The 17,291-nt window shown below is 40.6% G+C and overlaps 1 protein-coding gene and 6 non-coding genes across 13 annotated transcripts in view; 1 reads left to right on the top strand and 6 right to left on the bottom strand.

The window, feature by feature from the left end:
• The window catches only part of LOC119005117 (cytoplasmic dynein 2 heavy chain 1), a 105,055-nt gene that overhangs the window by 55,934 nt on the left and 31,830 nt on the right, over positions 1 to 17,291 (top strand). For all 7 annotated transcript variants that reach the window (XM_037072676.1, XM_037072667.1, XM_037072649.1 and 4 more), the window contains 6 exons: positions 1,143 to 1,232; positions 4,813 to 4,878; positions 4,988 to 5,038; positions 5,119 to 5,172; positions 5,949 to 6,080; positions 6,529 to 6,601. In XM_037072676.1, the coding sequence (XP_036928571.1) occupies positions 1,143 to 1,232; positions 4,813 to 4,878; positions 4,988 to 5,038; positions 5,119 to 5,172; positions 5,949 to 6,080; positions 6,529 to 6,601 (466 nt within the window). The remainder of the gene's footprint in view (positions 1 to 1,142; positions 1,233 to 4,812; positions 4,879 to 4,987; positions 5,039 to 5,118; positions 5,173 to 5,948; positions 6,081 to 6,528; positions 6,602 to 17,291) is intronic.
• Positions 8,101 to 8,173, bottom strand: trnam-cau. The gene has a single exon. It is a non-coding gene; the product is annotated as a tRNA-Met (tRNA).
• Positions 8,845 to 8,917, bottom strand: trnam-cau. Its single transcript has one exon. It is a non-coding gene; the product is annotated as a tRNA-Met (tRNA).
• Positions 10,137 to 10,209, bottom strand: trnam-cau. Its single transcript has one exon. It is a non-coding gene; the product is annotated as a tRNA-Met (tRNA).
• Positions 11,130 to 11,202, bottom strand: trnam-cau. Its single transcript has one exon. It is a non-coding gene; the product is annotated as a tRNA-Met (tRNA).
• Positions 11,713 to 11,785, bottom strand: trnam-cau. The gene has a single exon. It is a non-coding gene; the product is annotated as a tRNA-Met (tRNA).
• On the bottom strand, positions 15,496 to 15,568 carry trnam-cau. Its single transcript has one exon. It is a non-coding gene; the product is annotated as a tRNA-Met (tRNA).

The following is a 17,291-nucleotide window of genomic DNA, read 5'->3' as shown; positions in this document are numbered from 1 at the left end:
GTCAGCTTGATTCAATTCGGCTCATTTTGGGTTTATCTCAGTCTGACCTGTGCAGCTGGAGAGCATCATGGACTGTCTATCGCACCGCTGTTCCCCATCTGAGCCCTAAACACTGTCTGATAACCAGAGCGCGTGCGCATACACGCACGCACGCACGCACGCACACACACACACACACACACACACACACACACACACACACACACTGGGTTGAGAGATTGAGCGCTAATTCCCCAAATCCTGTGTGGGTTGTTAGAGCCAGTGCTGTCATCCAAGAATGTCACCAGGCAGCAGCTGGTCACCACTGTTTCGTGTGTGTGTGTATGTGTGTGTGCGCGTGTGTTTGTGTGTGTGTAAGTAGGCTTGTGGACACATTCAGTGTGTTCTGACTCATGGACTCTCTCCCTTTGTATCTTTTTTTTTTTCTTTGTTGTTGTTGTTGTTGATTTTGTATTGAATGGGCGAGTTTAATTTGCCATGAGCTGCAGATGGTTCCCAAGATCTGGAAGAGAAATTTAACCTCTCATGTCCGACATAACTCACTGAACAATACCCTTATTTTCTCACGCACATACGCACATGACGTCTGCGCTAACTTGCACTCATGGACCCATGTGTATTCAAGCAATGTTTCCCTTCCATACTCTATATACATTCACTAAAATTTAACTGTTGTCCCACCCTACAGAGCAGACACCAACTTCAACCTGGTGGCTGATCAGTCTGCAGTAATTTGTATTAGAGAGAAAACGAATGAAAGAGTGTGAAAGGGAACAAAAAAAGATACAGATTAAATGTCTGCTGGACGACCCTGACATGCTTTTTGATGAAAATGTCATGGCTAACGTTTATAGTTTAATCTCTAAAGCGCACAAAAGCACATCACACACAGACATAATGTTTCATGTTGATGGAGGCCAGTCTCTTGAGTGATGCCTTTCAGTTCAGTTCAATGCAAAGCTACTTTATTGACTTGGATAACAGATGTTTACATTGCCAATACAGGTGTGAAGTAAAAATGAAACAAGAAATATGGAATGTAAATATGACTTGGTATAGAAATATCACAGATATCTCGTTTCATTGGTTTTACTGCCTCTGACTTCATTGTGTGCATGTCTGTGTATGCGTGTGCACTTTAGGAAGTGGAGAATACTGAAGCCAGAATTTCTGCTTTGGAGGCCAGCTTGAAGAATATGGTGTACGAGTATGTCTGCCGGTCACTTTTCAAGGTAATACACACAATTACACACAGAAATAGAACAAATGTAGTTTTGAGCATGTCTAAAAATGTCTGTCATTGCTCCGCTGATTTGTATATATAAGTGGGTTGTGACTACAGGGTTTGGATTGCAAAACAGAATCAGCCTGCTTTGAAATATGTTTTATTTCTGCCTTTTTGTGTCTTGTTTAGTTAATTCAAATGATGGGATGTTAATCTGAAAACAACCATCAGCCATAAAAACATCACTCTTCATGAGCCATCATAAATCTCCACTTAATCTACTCACAGCTACAGAGAAATTCCTTTGCCAAGGTAGCTTATGTTGTTATAAATAATCATAATGCAAGGTTTAAGCAGACAGGCTAAACATATTATGTTACTTTTTTTACTTCTAACAAGGTTTAAAAAACATTTTAAAGGAGCGCTGCAGCGGTGTGGAAAATGGTGTCCCTCTGGTGCTCTTCAGTTTGGGGATCTTATTCAGATTTGAGGAAGAAGTCTGAGGCGCTCAAGAGAGGGCATATACGAAATGGCTGAAAGGCCATGGTCTCCAGCAGATGCACTGAAATCTTTGTGTTTTGTCATTTAAAGTAGAACTGGTAGTGGTTTTCTTATTGATCGATACACAATCAGATAAACACATACATTTACACACTTATACAATCAAACCTGTGCAACTAACGCAGTGATTAAGTGTAAATATTGACCAACAGAGCAATCATTGCATCGATCAGGCAGTAAATGGTAAATGTAATTTTCGCTGTCCTTTGTGTGTGTGTGTGTGTGTGTGTGTGTGTGTGTGTGTGTGTGTGTGTGTGTGTCTGTGTGTGTGTGTGTGTGCGCGCATGTTTCCACTATGGTAATGGAATTTTCAGGCAGAGTCACACTGTCTGTTTACTGCTGATCATGTCTATAGGCTATCTACCCAACACCTGCACACAAACACACACGGAAACAGGCAGTAGCAAGCACAGTCATTAGCAGAGAGGAAGCCCTGGACTACATTATCAGTGCTCCTGTCAACATCTGCGCTACAAGAAAGATAAATTCAAGGGGCACAGGAGAGAGAGGGCCCAATGAAAAGATAAAGGTGAATAATGAGTGAGAAAAAATTAGGGCAGCACAAGGGGAGAAAGAGGAAGAGGGTAAGGGAATCAAAAATAGAAAATATCATGTTATATATAGATCTTTGGGGAAAGGAAACAAACCTCTCTCCCCTTTATGTCAGTGGTTGGCACTACTATTCCATAATTGTGTTAAATAAATTCCACCACAAACACAATTGATGAGGATACAGACCCTGTGTGTGTGTGTGTGTGTGTGTGTGTGTGTGTGTGTGTGTGTGTGTGTGTGTGTGTGCGTGCCTGCGTGTGTATGTGTGTGTGACAATGTGGAAGGATCTCTCTCATGACATGCAGTAGTTTGAGTTGCAGTGATGTGCTGAAGTGTGACATGTTCCAGGTCGCACTGTCTACTGAGGTTCCTGTCCTGTCAGAGTGCCAGTATGACAGCAGTTCATGCGAAAACTCACAGACTTTTATCCTCATTGCTCTCTGTTTGCTTCATTTCTCTCTGACACATACTGTATACTCACACACACGCACGCACGCGCGCGCACACACACACACACAGAAAACACATGAAAAACCAGGACAGTGTTTCATTCTTTGTTTGATCAGTCATATCATATTGCTCAGCTCTCTCGGTTCAGCTGTGTGCACTGTCACTTCAAGGGATGGAGTTGAACTTGGCAGCTTGGTGTAAATCATCCAGACATCGGATCAACAGATGAACCATGGAAAGGGTCGAAAAGAGGTCATGGTATTAAAGAGCTGGGGTCCAAAAGTAGCCTGAAGGTTAGCCTCACCACAGCTCAAGCTGGTTCTGCAGCTGTTGGTTAACTTACAGAATATAGTATTAGCTGACAGGCAGAGATGTGCTATGAAGGTTATTGAACTTGTAGAATTAGGGTTGTCTGACCATTTCAAATAGTAGATAAATATACTGTCTATATAATTGGCTAGTTATTTTCTGTTATGTCTTCTACAGAATAAAATGAACCCTTCTTTTATTTTGAAAACATGTCTTACACTTTCAGTTAGTAGTCTTAAATCCTTGTCACAACTAAAATTTGGCTGTAAGATCAAAACACATCAAGCTGGGCGAGAAAGTGCATAAAAATACATGGCATTGAACATAACGTGTGAGGGAGTCTGAGGTGTAGGTGTGGACGCTGAGTCCTAATGTGACACACTACCTGACCTGTGTCAGATGCTCACGTCTCATGTGAACAGCTTGACACAGGAATATTGTGGGCCATGTGGTTTGGTGTACCACAGGCCCACATGGCATGGTCAGATGTTTGCAAATTGCTCTATAGCACTATTTCTCATGTATGAATGAAGAGAACAAAGAGCATAAAAGAATATATGTAAAACACATGAAATAAAAGCATAAGCATGGTAAGTGTGTATCACTTCATTACTTTTGCTTTCAAGTAGATGGTTTGAAGTGGATGTGAAAGGCCACTAGGGGTCCAATTCATCTCAGTTGATTCTGCTGGTGCCCTTTGCATGCTCTCTCTTTTGCTAATGAGTTTTAATCTCACCCAGTGATGCTGTAATTCAGTAACTGTTCAGTAAGCACATCTGAATGATTGTAGCCACTTTATTTGAGACTACCATCTCCCTTCTGTAGCTGAATATTCAGTAACAATGCCTACAGTTTGCAGCAGTGATAGCAGCCACTGTGAATAGCCAAACTGATCAGATTAACACAGTCATTTGACATTTTGCCACTTTTCAAAACACAACATTGAGAAGAATTTTCAAATCGCATGACTTTCGAATTGGTAGTCCTTGCCAGCCCTTTGTTGAGTACATAAAATGAAATTTACATGAATATACATTGCCGGCACAAAAGCAGTGTGGCTGCATTTCAGTGTGAATGTTATCAGGCGCACTGTCTGTTTTTGAGTTTGTTGAAAGAGTATTGTATTGTAAGTCAGGTATTACAGGAGAAGTACATTGAGTTTTTGTAATTGTTAGACAACCAGACAGACAAATATGCTTGTGTTTGTTGTGAATGTACATTTTTGTATATTTGCTTTCTTTCCTGCTGCTTTGTGTCTGTTTCTCCTCTTTCTGCCAAGTTCACTGTGTCCACTGAAGTGTCTTGGTCACTGTCTTTTTGTCTCTCTCTGTGGGTGGGAGCGAGATAAGCATCTTGATTAATGGCTGTTTCTGTTATCTCTCCCAAACTCTACCAGCAGACAAGGAGGACAGAGAGGCAGGCACAAAGCGAGAGATAGAGAGAAAGAGAAGGGATGATAGAACCACCAGTGTAGTTCTAGTCTCCAGGGTTTATTTTGTCAGTGTGTAGCAGCCCTTTACAAGCCCTTTAGTCAGGCAAGCTGAGCTGCATATCATGCAATGGGACTGCAAGTGTGTTTGCCCTCTGTCTGGAAGAGATGCTAACATACTGTGCTACCATGACTTCCTTTGGCAGTCGTTGGGGTTTGAGCGTGGCAAAATAGCATGTTCTGATATGCACATTAATCTCTCTTCCCTTCCTTTTCACTGTCTCAGGCTGACCAGTTGATGTTTGCTATGCACTTTGTGAAAGGCATGCACCCGGAGCTCTTCCAGGAGAGCGTGAGTATCTTTGTAGATTTAGCATCTTCATTTTCAGCACTGAGTGACATGTTAAAAATAGACATTTAAGCTTGGACCTGTCAAAAATTAACTCTGCTCTTCACTGTAGGAATGGGATGTCTTCACTGGAACCATCGTAGGAGAAATGTTTAAGAAAGAGGTAAGAATGCAGCAAAAAAAGGAGCACACATTGTAATGTTGTATGCATGAACTTAAGTCACACCTCTCCTCTCTCGGCAGGAGTTCCCCTTATGGATTGACCAGGAGAGGCATGGAGCAGTGGCCATTTTCAAAGTAAACACAATGATATAAACAGTGACGTACTCCTTGTAACAAGTCACAGCATTGAAATATTTTTTTTACAGTATTACTTTGTAAATTAATTGTTAGGAACACAACAGAGGATGAATTTCAGCATTATAATATGCTTATTACCAGCTTTGATTTCTAAGATTTTGAATATGATTTTGAAACTATTACCTCTGATAGTAGCCTATGATACAGTATATGTAATGTCATTATTATCTGTCTTTTTTGTCCCATACATGTCACCATATTCCAATTTTTAATTCATAATATCAATGATATCTGATATAACCTTTTTATCGGTAGCATTTAACTATTATTTTTTCCCTGTTACTATCTTTAAATGTCTCCCATTATGTTACATACATTTCAGTCTTATATTACCTATTGTTAATACAAAGCTACTACCTGGTAATTTATTTGGTAATTAAATGGTCTTACTTAATTATTGCCTCTGTATTATCAAACTACTATTGCCAGGTTATTACTGAGCTGTAATAAAAAGTGCTGTGACACAAACTCAACATAGAATATGTACATTATCACTGCAGCCACTGCTTGTGCAATGTGTGCAATGTGCAACATCAGTGCTTTAATTGTAAACAGTATTTTTTTTTCTCCAGCCAGTGTATATCAATAATAATTATAGTGCATTATAAATTGAATCCCAGTCAAGTGGTCCTTACTGAGCTTAAGATTGGATCTACTTATCTACTTATGACCTGCCCATCACCCTTTTTATTTTTGCCTTCCCTCTTTCACAGACTACATTCCCGGCCCTCTACCAGTCTCTGTGTTTGAGTGACTCAGACCTTTGGCTGTCCTTCTCGCAGAGCTCACAGTGTGAACAGGAAATCCCATCGTCCATTGCCAAGAAGATTACTCCCTTCCAGCAGGTCAGCTTTCAATCAAAAACCATCAGCCAGATGGAACAACTTACCATTGTTTACAGGGTTTATCAAAAGTCTGCACACCCTTAAAACAGTCTGGTCGTGTCTTCGCGTTCATCCCTTCACATGTGGTTTGAGTTTGAATTAAGATTGAAATAGTCTCATTTTAAAGCTTAAACAAGACAGAAGCTATTTTTCACTAAAGTCAGATATGCACACTTTATTGTCAAGTCAGTAAAGTAATCATTAACTTTGTTTTCTCAAAAACATAAATAAAGAAATATTTTTATAGGCTATGAATCCAAATTAGCATTGTTCTTGTCAAAAGCAGGCTTTTTGCATATGATACCTTTGTTTGATATGAATGGGACTGACCTTCTGTTTAACATGTTTTTAATGGATATCTGTTGTTTCTTTCCTCTTGTGTTTATCTTTTTCTCTATCCTCTACCCAGCTGTTACTGGTTCAGGCAGTCAGACCAGACCGACTGCAGAGTGCCATGGCAGCATTTGCCACTCAAGCCCTGGGTAAGTGCTTCAAATCAGGGTTATGCTTTGGTTTGTTATTAAAATCAATGTTGCCTGTGTGGACTGGAGTTAAGCTCAGTACCAGTTTACTGTTTTCAATATGAATACCCATAAAAAACTATTATTGTTTACAATGTCCCACTGTCAAACAACAAAAAAAAAATCACATTCAGAACGTGCTGTCCCTGGGCACTGAGCCACTCTGGAAATGGGTCTCATCTTTATTGATATCTTACAAGGCTTCTCCTTGCTTCTTGCCTTTCTCTTGGTCAGACCACAACAGTGTTACGTTAATGAATATACACATATCACTTCTTTTGAATACCTTTCAAGTGTGGTGCAGATGTCACTGGTAAACAAACCAACAACAAATGCAACAGCTGAAATGTTAAGCTGAAGCTATGTTTTGTACAAGATGATTAGCTGTTGAAAAGTATGAGCAACATGATTTGATTTTGTTTTGATAAAGGTTCAGTAAATCTTTGCCCTTCTGAGTTGAGTAGGATTGCTTTGAATAATGAACTATCATGAATGACGAGATCCTCCTTTATTCTCTTTGGTATGGAAAGATTCTTTGTTTTCTCACAAGCACCTAATGCCTTCACAGTCAACTAAAGCAAAATGTTCGCAGACAAGGCTTTTATTCTGGGATTCTGAGCAATTTTCCGAACATCAATGGTTTGATTCTTTTGATGATAGTGTTCTCAATCCTTTCTCTTAATGGGTCTTTCGTCACTGTGAGAATGTCACTGTCCTTGAGTAAATACCACAAACAGTTTTGGAGAATTCTGGCTGCCCGTTCTCATTTCTCATTATCTCTCTCTCCTACGCTAACACAAACACACAAATTACTATTCACTTACTTATACACACACACACACACACACACACACACACACACACACACACACACACACACAGTTTCCCAGTTATGATGTTGTTATAGAGTGGTTAGTTTATTGTGCCTAATGAGCCCATTCATTCAATCCAGATAATCCTAATGGCATGTTGGCTTCTGACTGCATTATCTGGGATGCTGCTAATTGGTGTCAGGTGAAAGTAATATGCAAGTGTTAATATATGTTTATAAAGCTGATTTTCAATTGTGTGTGCTGTGACAAGATGTGGTAATTTACTTCTGATTTGAATTAAGCATTGAAAGACTGCGTCTTGTAGCACTTGCTTGACTGAGAGCAGCTCTGTGACAATCACAGATGCAAAGACAACAATAAAAGAATACCAACTGAATGTTGTGAATTCCCGTTACTAAGACTTGCAGCACATAACTCGTACAACACTTCTGTAGTTTATATCGCCAATGTTCTACGTCAATGGAAGAAGATCAAATATATGTAGGAATCTGGCCCGCATGTAGCTTCTGTCAGATACTTCCATTTTTGTTATCAGGGGTGTGTTTGTCATTTGTATGGAAATCTACTGCCAGGCTCAGTTCAGCCTGTGCAACCCTGAGTTCTGTTGTCAGTTGCCTTTAAAACAACTGCCCCGTGTGAGGATTGAACTCACGACCTTCAGATTATGAGACTGACGCGCTGCCTGCTGCGCCAACGAGGCTCAAATCTGACATATTGTCATCAAAACAAATTTTCACGGTTGCAATTGTCAACTCCCATGATTTTTTTCACCTGTCTAGGCATTATACCAACTAGGCAGTTAGAGCATATGTTCACCTCTTTGCTCAACAACTTATGAAACAATGTCTATTTGATTACCTTTTACATTTTTCGAAACTCAGTGTCTTTACTGGCTTTAGAGATGACTTTTTACAAAAGAGGGCAAGTGCACATTGAAGGAAACACAAGAATATGAATTTAATTCCAACAAAGGAGCAGGAATACAATGATGTGATAGTCAGTTTCAGTAGTGGTGAATGTGTGTGCATGAATGAGTGTAAGGTATGGTGTCAGGAGAGATGCTGCACTGAGGGCAGCTCTAGGACTATGGCAGATGCACAGTAAAGATGGACTGTTTGCGAACAAATCAGTTTGAAGGAACGACTCTTTAAAGCAAACAAACTGACCTGATTCCATGTTTTACTTCTCTCTGGTTCGTTCTCACAGACCAGTGGCTGAGACAAGATTAAACATCTGTAGAAATCTGGCTTCTGTCAGATTCTTTCCTTTTTGCAATCAGGGGTATGTTTGTCTTTTTTATGGAGGTCTACCAACATGCTCAGTAAACCCTGTGCAACCTTAAGTTTTGTTGCCATCTGCCTCTAAAACAACTGCCCCGTGTGAGGATTGAACTCACGACCTTCAGATTATGAGACTGACGCGCTGCCTACTGCGCCAACGAGGCTCAAAATTGACATATTGTCATCAAAGCAAATTTTGCATCTGTCAAATGTCTAGGCATTGTACCAACTAGGCAGTTAGAGCCTATGTTAAACTCTTTGCTCAGCAACTTATGAAACAATGTCTATTTGATTACCTTTTACTCTTTTCGAAACTCAGCGTCTTTACTGGCTTTAGAGATGACTTTTGACAAAAGAGGGCAATTGCAAATTGAGGGAAGCACAAGACAATTAATTTAATTTCAACAAAGAAGCAGGAACACAATTATGTGGTAGTCAGTTTCATTAGTGCTGAATGTGTGTGCACGAATGAGTGTAAGGTATGGTGTCAGGAGTGAGAGCAGCTCGAGGACTATGGCAGATGCAGTTAAGATGGCTCGTTTGTGAGCGAATCAGTTCGAAAGAACGACTCTTTAAAGGTCCCATATTATGAAAAACACCTACATATACAAACTGGTCTTTCCTGAGCCTGCCAACTCCCAGAATAAGGAAAGCAAACAAGTCCTGCATCGTCTCTGCAGCCCACCCACTGGTAAAACAGCGCTCTTACAGGCTGTTCAGATTCAGCTCCTTTCATTACATAACAAAAGGAGAGATTTTCTTAGGCCGGCCTCCTCTGCGCGATGATAGGAGATATCCGAGAGGGGGTTGTCCATCCCTGAGGTAAAGTTTTACGTTATAAAAAAGCCTGGGTTCCTTATTGGCTTCAGACATAACTGTTGGCAAAAGAGGGCCAGTGCAAGTTGTAGGAAACACAAGACTACGAACGTAATTCCAACAAAGAAGTTGTAAAACATTGATGTAGTCAGTTTCGTCAGTGGTGAACTTGTGTGCACGAATAAGTGTAAGGTATGGTGTCAGAGATTCACACTGCATAGTGTAAAACAAATAGAGGCGAGCAGGAGAGTTGCTGGACTTGAAGCAGCTCTAGGACTATCACAGATGCACGGCCAACAATGTAACAATACCAACTGAATGTTGTAAAGTTTTCTGATACGACGCTTCTGGAGTTTGTATCTCCAATAATTCAATATCACTGGGATGAGTATCTGTCGAAATCTGGCACACATGTAGCTTCTTGATTTTTGCCATTAGTTGTGTGTTTGTCATTTAGCCTCAATTCAATGTAAGCACCACTTGTCTCCCCCATTGTGTTTTGTTGTTGTTTTTTTTGCTCGTAATTTTTATAGAAATCTATCTGCAGACTCATGCCTTTAAAACAACTGCCCCGTGTGAGGATTGAACTCACGACCTTCAGATTATGAGACTGACGCGCTGCCTACTGCGCCAACAAGGCTCAACTTTTCCATGTTTTCATTGAAATGAATTTTCATGGTTGCCATTGAAACGATGTTAACACGTCTACTTGATTGACCTTTTATATTTTTCGAAACTCACTGTACTTATTGGCTTTAGAGTTGACTTTTGACAAAAGAGGGCAAGTGCATGTTGAAGGAAACACAAGACTATGAATATGATTCCAATCAATCTCCATGGCAACCCAGATGCTGGCGTGAATATCGCCGCCTCACAATACGTGACAAAGCGGCTTTTTTCTGTTAAAAGAAGAAGTTGTCTTTACAAGCTCCGAGGCTGCGCTACTACCTTTGAAGCCTGCACACCTGAAGAATTGGCTCCATGGACTCACCTTTCTCCACTGATCAGCTGTTAGCCTCACCGATCAGCTGTTAGCATAGTAATGCTAACTTATAAGCAGATGTACTTGATGCTCTGTGGGCTGTCCATCGCTGCTTTGCTGGTCCTCCCTCCACCACAACCTCTGGGCTGTTCACCCCTTGGCTCCGTTGTTGCTCTCCTCTGCTGCTGTGGTCTCTCCCGGCTCACAGTGATGTTGGATGGTCGCTGCTCCGCTGTTGCCAGGGTGTTCGGGTGTTCAGCGCGGGAGCTCCTTGACTTCTGCTGTCACTTCACCCCAGGCTCGGTAAAGCAAAGTCAACAATATAAGAATACAAACTGATTGTTGTAAAGTTTCCCAGTACAATGATTTACTTGTACAACACATTTGACAGTTCATGTTTCCAACATTCCACATCACTGGGACGAGATCAGATATCTGTTGAAATAGGGCCCACAAGTAGCTTTTGTCAGAGTCTTCCATTTTTCAACCAGTTTCACTTTTTTATAGAAATCTACTAAAAGGCTCAGTTCAACCTATGCGCCGTTGAGATTTTCCTTTTCATCTGCCTTTAAAACACCTGCCCCGTGTGAGGATTGAACTCACGACCTTCAGATTATGAGACTGACGCGCTGCCTGCTGCGCCAACGAGGCTTAAAACTGCTTTCTTGTCATGGAAACAAGTTGTTACGATTGCAGTTGTTAAGTCGTGATTTTTTTTTTTTTTTCAAATGTCTGTGTATTGTACCAGGAAGGCAGTTAGAGCCCTTGTCACATGTTCAAATGTGAGCCAATCCACTCACATTGACAGTTCATTGTTCATCTTTTGATGCATCAATTGATGTAGCAATCTTGACACATCGACTTGATTTTTTTGTACATTTTTAAAGCCTGCGTCCTTATTTGCTTTAGAGTTGTCTGTTGACGGAAGAGGGCCAGTGCAAGTTGATGGGACGCAAGACTGCAAATGTAATTCCCACAAAGAAGTTGTAACACATTGATGTAGTCAGTTTTGTCAGTGCTGAATGTGTTTGAGGCATATTCCCGCTGTATTGTGTAAAGCAAACAGACGAGCAGGAAAGATATTGCACTGAGAGCAGATCTAGAACAGGCTCAATTCAAACTATGCACCATTGTTTTGTTGTCATCTGCCTTTAAAACAACTGCCCCGTGTGAGGATTGAACTCACGACCTTCAGATTATGAGACTGACGCGCTGCCTGCTGCGCCAACGAGGCTCAAAATTGTTATGTTGTCATGGAGACAAGTTGTCATGATTGCAGTAATTAAGGCAGTAAGAGCCTTTGTCACATTTTCAAACGTGAGCCAGTCCACTCACATTCACAGTTCATTGTTGATATTATCTTAACACGTCGACTTGATTATTTTATACATTTTTAAATCTTGGATTACTTATTGGCTTAAGAGTTGACTGTTGGCAAACAAAGGCCTCTGCAAGTTGAGGGAAACACTATATTATCAGTATAACTATATAACTATAGATGATGTGATAGTCTGTCAGGTGTCAATGTATGCTGATGAATGAGTGTAAGGTACTGTATGGTGTCAAGGATTTACACTGTATTGTACAAAAGTAAACAGTCAAGCAGGAGAGACGCTGGACTGAGAGCAGCTCTAGGACTATCACAGCTGCACAACAAATGATATAACAATGCTGAAAAAATTTTGTATATTTGCAAAGTTTCAGAGTAAAACATTTCAAGTATGAAAATCTAAGACTTAACAGTTCACCACATAACTGGTGCAACACTTTTGACAGTTTGTAATTTGGGTATCAAATAACCTCATATTAAATCAGCTGCTGTAGGTTCATGTGAAGTTTGAACTTACCATTCAATGAGTGTCCATGTTTTTTCAAGCATATGCACTGGAACTCATTCAGACTGGTACTACTACCGAAATTCTAACATCCACCTTGCAATGGTACACACCAACACACCATATAACTGGTGGAACACTTCTGACACTTTGCATCCCCGGTAATCTACATAACTGTGACACGATCATTGTCCTGTAGAAATCTGGTCTGCCTGGTATTTCTGTCAGATTCTGTGTTTTGTTGTCACCTGCCTTTAAAACACCTGTCCCGTGTAAGGCTCGAATTCATAACATCCAAATTATGAGACTGCAGTGGCCATTTTCCTTATCCTCATGCATTGGCTACTTAAATGTTTAATGCTTTTAGTCCATTTTCCTGTTTATACTTATTCTAATTATCCCATCACTGAGAGTTTTTTGTCCATAGTTTCATTCAGACTTGATGCATTCTCTGCCAGGTAATCAGATAAAGAGGATACCAGAACTGCAGAGGCCTGCACACAGCATTTTATGTTCAACATAAAACAGGTATATGTTAGTCAGGGAGTAATGGATTGCAGAGATAACTTTTACTGATAATTTCTCAACATTTAGATGGAATGATAGACACCTTTTTTCCCTTTCTTCCAAATTTTAGACACCCAGTAGCTTTTACAACACATCAATACACAGAAGTATATGCAACAATTAAACAGTGTTTATAAAAATAGGGGTGAAATCATGAATTATAATACACCAGTGAAATGATAATCTAGCCACCACACCTACCACAGAGACCTGCCACTATGATAGAGTATGTGCTAATGGAGGTCGTGCAAATGGAAGGTGACAAACAGTGCAGGTATTGCAAATGTAAGGTGATTAATATATAAAAACAGGGCAATAATAATAATGATTACTGTGGATGATATAAAATGCAAATTAAAGATTGAAATGTCAAGTAAAAATGCAGATTGTGCATAAGGCTGACTGACAAAACCAGTAGCTTATTACTGTGCACAATAGAAGACACTCATCTGAGGATATATGACTTTGCAGCATCCTGAATATAACAATTTTACTGAGTTACCAGGTTTTCAGCATATCACTAGAGATATCTGCCTTCTGTGTAATATTATAGAGCTGGATGGCATTTTGGTTATGGTGCTCATAGTGCCCCAAAGTCACAAAAATACATTTGAAAAGCTCAACAGCAATGTCTTACAGAAATCATGACCCAGCAGGGCAGCTGTCTCCTGTATCTTTTTATTATCTTTTCTACCAGTTGTAACATGAAAATAGAGTATGGCAAATGGACATTGGTGGAGAAGCACTGCACAGTTGCAGTGTATATCCAAGAAAAATGGTTGCTTTCTTTAAGTGAGTTCTCATTACTCTCCCTGCTAAATAATATTTAACCCTCAAAAAGGCATTCAAAGGCAGACAAAGGCATTTTGTCAGATACTTTATTAAAAATATATAATTGTAATTATAAATCGACTTCAGTTTTTCTTCTTCTTGTCTACAAGAGGATGCAGTCGTTTCGCTGATCAGATTAGAGCGGCTGGGCTGTGTGAGGATTTGGCTCTGGACAGTCTCACATTTTGGAGGGAACACTGAGTAACAGCAGCTTTAAATAGCGCTCTTTACTCTGGAGATCCATTTTAACTGGCATTCAACACACAAGTGTCATCTGCACTTCATGTGCAGTTCTTTTGCAACTGAATTTACCTACATTTTTTTAATTTCTTGTATTTAAGTTTTATTCTTAGTAACTTTTAATAGAGCACATAGTAGACACAAGGTGGAAACATGTCCAGCTGCTGTACTTGCTTTTAACAATTCAGAATAATTCCTTCATGTCAGTACAAGTACAAGGCTTTAGTGCTTTAGTTAGTCACTGTTATAGGTTGATGCTGCTATACAAAAGCACAGTGTAATGAATTTGACCATCACCTGCAGCTGACGGGGGAAAAAATGAATTAAGATGACTACGGATCTTCCATGACTGGTGATGCCATTCTCTAGAGAATTGATTTGTCAGAAAGTGGCACTTTCATACACCTTGATCTGTTTTCTGAACATATCATGCTCCAAGGCAGGTTAGGTATGCAACATAAGGTACCATGGTGATGTGCCCTGGTAACAAGTAAAAACCCAGGGTTTAAACCTGATGTAACCTCGCTAACACCTGATTCTGCCTTGTGGTACAGGCCTCAGGAGAATGAGTTAAGATGTCACAGTTGTATATAAAGCTTAGCATGTTTTCTTAAAACAAAATTGTGATGGAAATGTTGTACTTCATGAAGAGAGATGTGAACCGAACTCTTACACAGGAATGTTCAAATGCAACTGTTTAACGTGACCTGTAACCTGTGATCTGTGACCCTTTTTTAGGTTTTATGACCTGTGTAAAGTTATCACTTCCTTCTCTGGGAGCTATTCCTTAAGGGCAGGAGGGAATAAATGAGTAATTATCAGAGTGAAAACACCCACAGAGACAGATAAATACCATGCTTTTCTCCTAAGACATTAGTCTTCACTTTGTAACAGACCTATGTGTTGCTCTGTGAATGCTCCTCATGTACAAGATTAAAACCTTGTTTGAACTTTGAGCTGACTCCGATCTCCTTGCTCCAGTTCTAAATTATCACAGAATTATTTTGACCAAAATCACCCTCGTTCTTTGAAAATAATTGCCTGTAGTTTCAGTGTAGTATTTTTCTCAACCCTCATATAGTTCCAGAAATATTGTTAGTCGGACATTCAAAAGAGCCCCAGCGGAAAAGAATTGCATTTCTAAATGACGGATGAAAGGCAGAAAAAATAGACGGAGAGGAAGAGAGCTCTTTAGTGACCCAGAGAAGTAGGACTGCTTTTCTGCCTACTGATAGCAAAAGCCCTATTGACTGAAACTCAGTTTCAGCTGTTGTGCAGCTGCTCCAGAGTGCTAATAATAACTGGCTCATTGAGGGTGACACTCCAGTCTTTGTGTGTATTTGTGTTTCTGTATATCTGCACATGTCCATTAGCAATGCATCTTTGACGGTGTGTGTTATATTTGCATATTTAACTGAGTCATGTAATCCTCCAATCATCCTCATGCACTTTTTTTAAATTTTAAAACAACTGCCCCGTGTGAGGCTCGAACTCACGACCTTCAGATTATGAGACTGACGCGCTGCCTACTGCGCCAACGAGGCTCTAACAGCCCTTTTCTAATATGGGAGACCTCAAACAATAACCATTCAGGATGATCCTTCACCTTTTGTGTGTGTGTGTCACTGTTTTTCAAGGTTTCATTGTGTGTGTGTGTTTGTGTGTTTCATCTGTGGCTCAATATCGTATTCTTCAAAGGTATGCGTCCACGTTTCCATATGAGCGAATTCTTTGAAAGCACATTTGTCCCTTCTTTGTCTCTCCCCATTTTTCGGCCGGCAAGCTCTGATAAAACACACATGCACTCTATCCTGATGAGGAGACACGCCGCTCACACTCCTTTGAACGCCAAGTGAACCCATTGACGGAGGTGTAGTGTGTGTACAAGTGCATGATGTGGGTGAGAGTGTGTCTGAATGAGAGAGGGAGGGAGAGATGGACAGAAAAAAAAAAAGAACAGGAGCGAAGAAGATTTTGTGTGTATGTGTATGTGTTTTTGGCTGTAAATCAGTATGCTAATGAGGCATGGTCTGTAATCCTCTTACAGCTAATCTCACTCAATCCCCCCAGTCCAGGCCTGGGCACCGCTCACGCACACAGGCATGCCTGGGTGAACACAGCCGCACACACACACACACACACACACACACACACACACACACACACACACACACACACACACACAAAACTTGTGCTCACTCACTGGCTTAAGCACCAGACTTCTCAAAAATACAAACACTCTTTCACATACGCATTAAAACATCTCTCTCAGTGTCTTATTATTAATCATCCAGCCAAGATGCAGCTTTTTTTTGTTCAAACCATCAATCAGCATTTAAATGTAAATGTATGTTGTCAATTAGAAGTTATTTAGATGGAAAGATAAAAAGATATTTATGGAAAAATCTCAATGCCCTTGTCAAGTGATTCCTCTGCTCATTAATTTTTAGCCATTCAGTGTTTCGTCCACCAAGCAACTTGGAGACACGTCGGTTCTGTCTTTTTCGAGGCTCCTCTTTGGCCTGATTGTATGTCATAAAAGCCAAGGTGAACTTTGCTGTTCACAGAGACAGAGGATGCTGGTCTGCAGCAGGAATACTGATGACCTGCCTGTGTCAAAGGTAGATGTGCATGTATTTGTGCACACGCACGTTCTGTAAGTGCTCCCCATTTTTTGCAGTCAGACATCACAAGCCATGTGGTCAGATGACTGTTTTACTTAGTGTTGCCATGGTGATGCAGTAAAAGGTCGCACTAAGATGTTCTCTACCAAGACCTTGTGCGCGTGCATGAGTGTGTACTTCGGTGCAGCAGATTGCATTTGGCAGCAGACACCCAAAGAATGTTCAGGCCGGGGCAGTCAGCCCAACCAGAATAGACAGCTGTGTGTGTGTGTGTGTGTGTGTGTGTGTGTGTGGGTGTGTGTGTGTGTGTGTGTGGGGGGGGGTGTGTGTGTGTGTGATATCTGCTGATACATGCATGAATAGCATCACAGTGGAATTTTCAACACAGCCGCTCACGCTGTGTGTGTTCGTATCGCTGCTTGTGTGTCACTATGAACTCATATCTGATATGCGATTCAATATATTACAGCAGGATTAGAGCTTAATGCTCAGCGTGGAAACGCACACATGCACTCACACACTCAGACACATACACAAAGAGTCTGGCTTCTCAGCGCCAGGGGGCTGACAAGGTATTCTTCTGCTATGTGTGGTGAATACTGCTGCATACCTAGCACTCAGTATGCACAGCACATCACCCTCC

This window comes from Acanthopagrus latus, chromosome 2, assembly GCF_904848185.1.
Source record: "Acanthopagrus latus isolate v.2019 chromosome 2, fAcaLat1.1, whole genome shotgun sequence".
Classification (NCBI taxonomy): domain Eukaryota; kingdom Metazoa; phylum Chordata; class Actinopteri; order Spariformes; family Sparidae; genus Acanthopagrus; species Acanthopagrus latus.
Note: the sequence above shows the minus strand (reverse complement) of the source record. Positions and strands in the feature narration are given on the sequence as shown.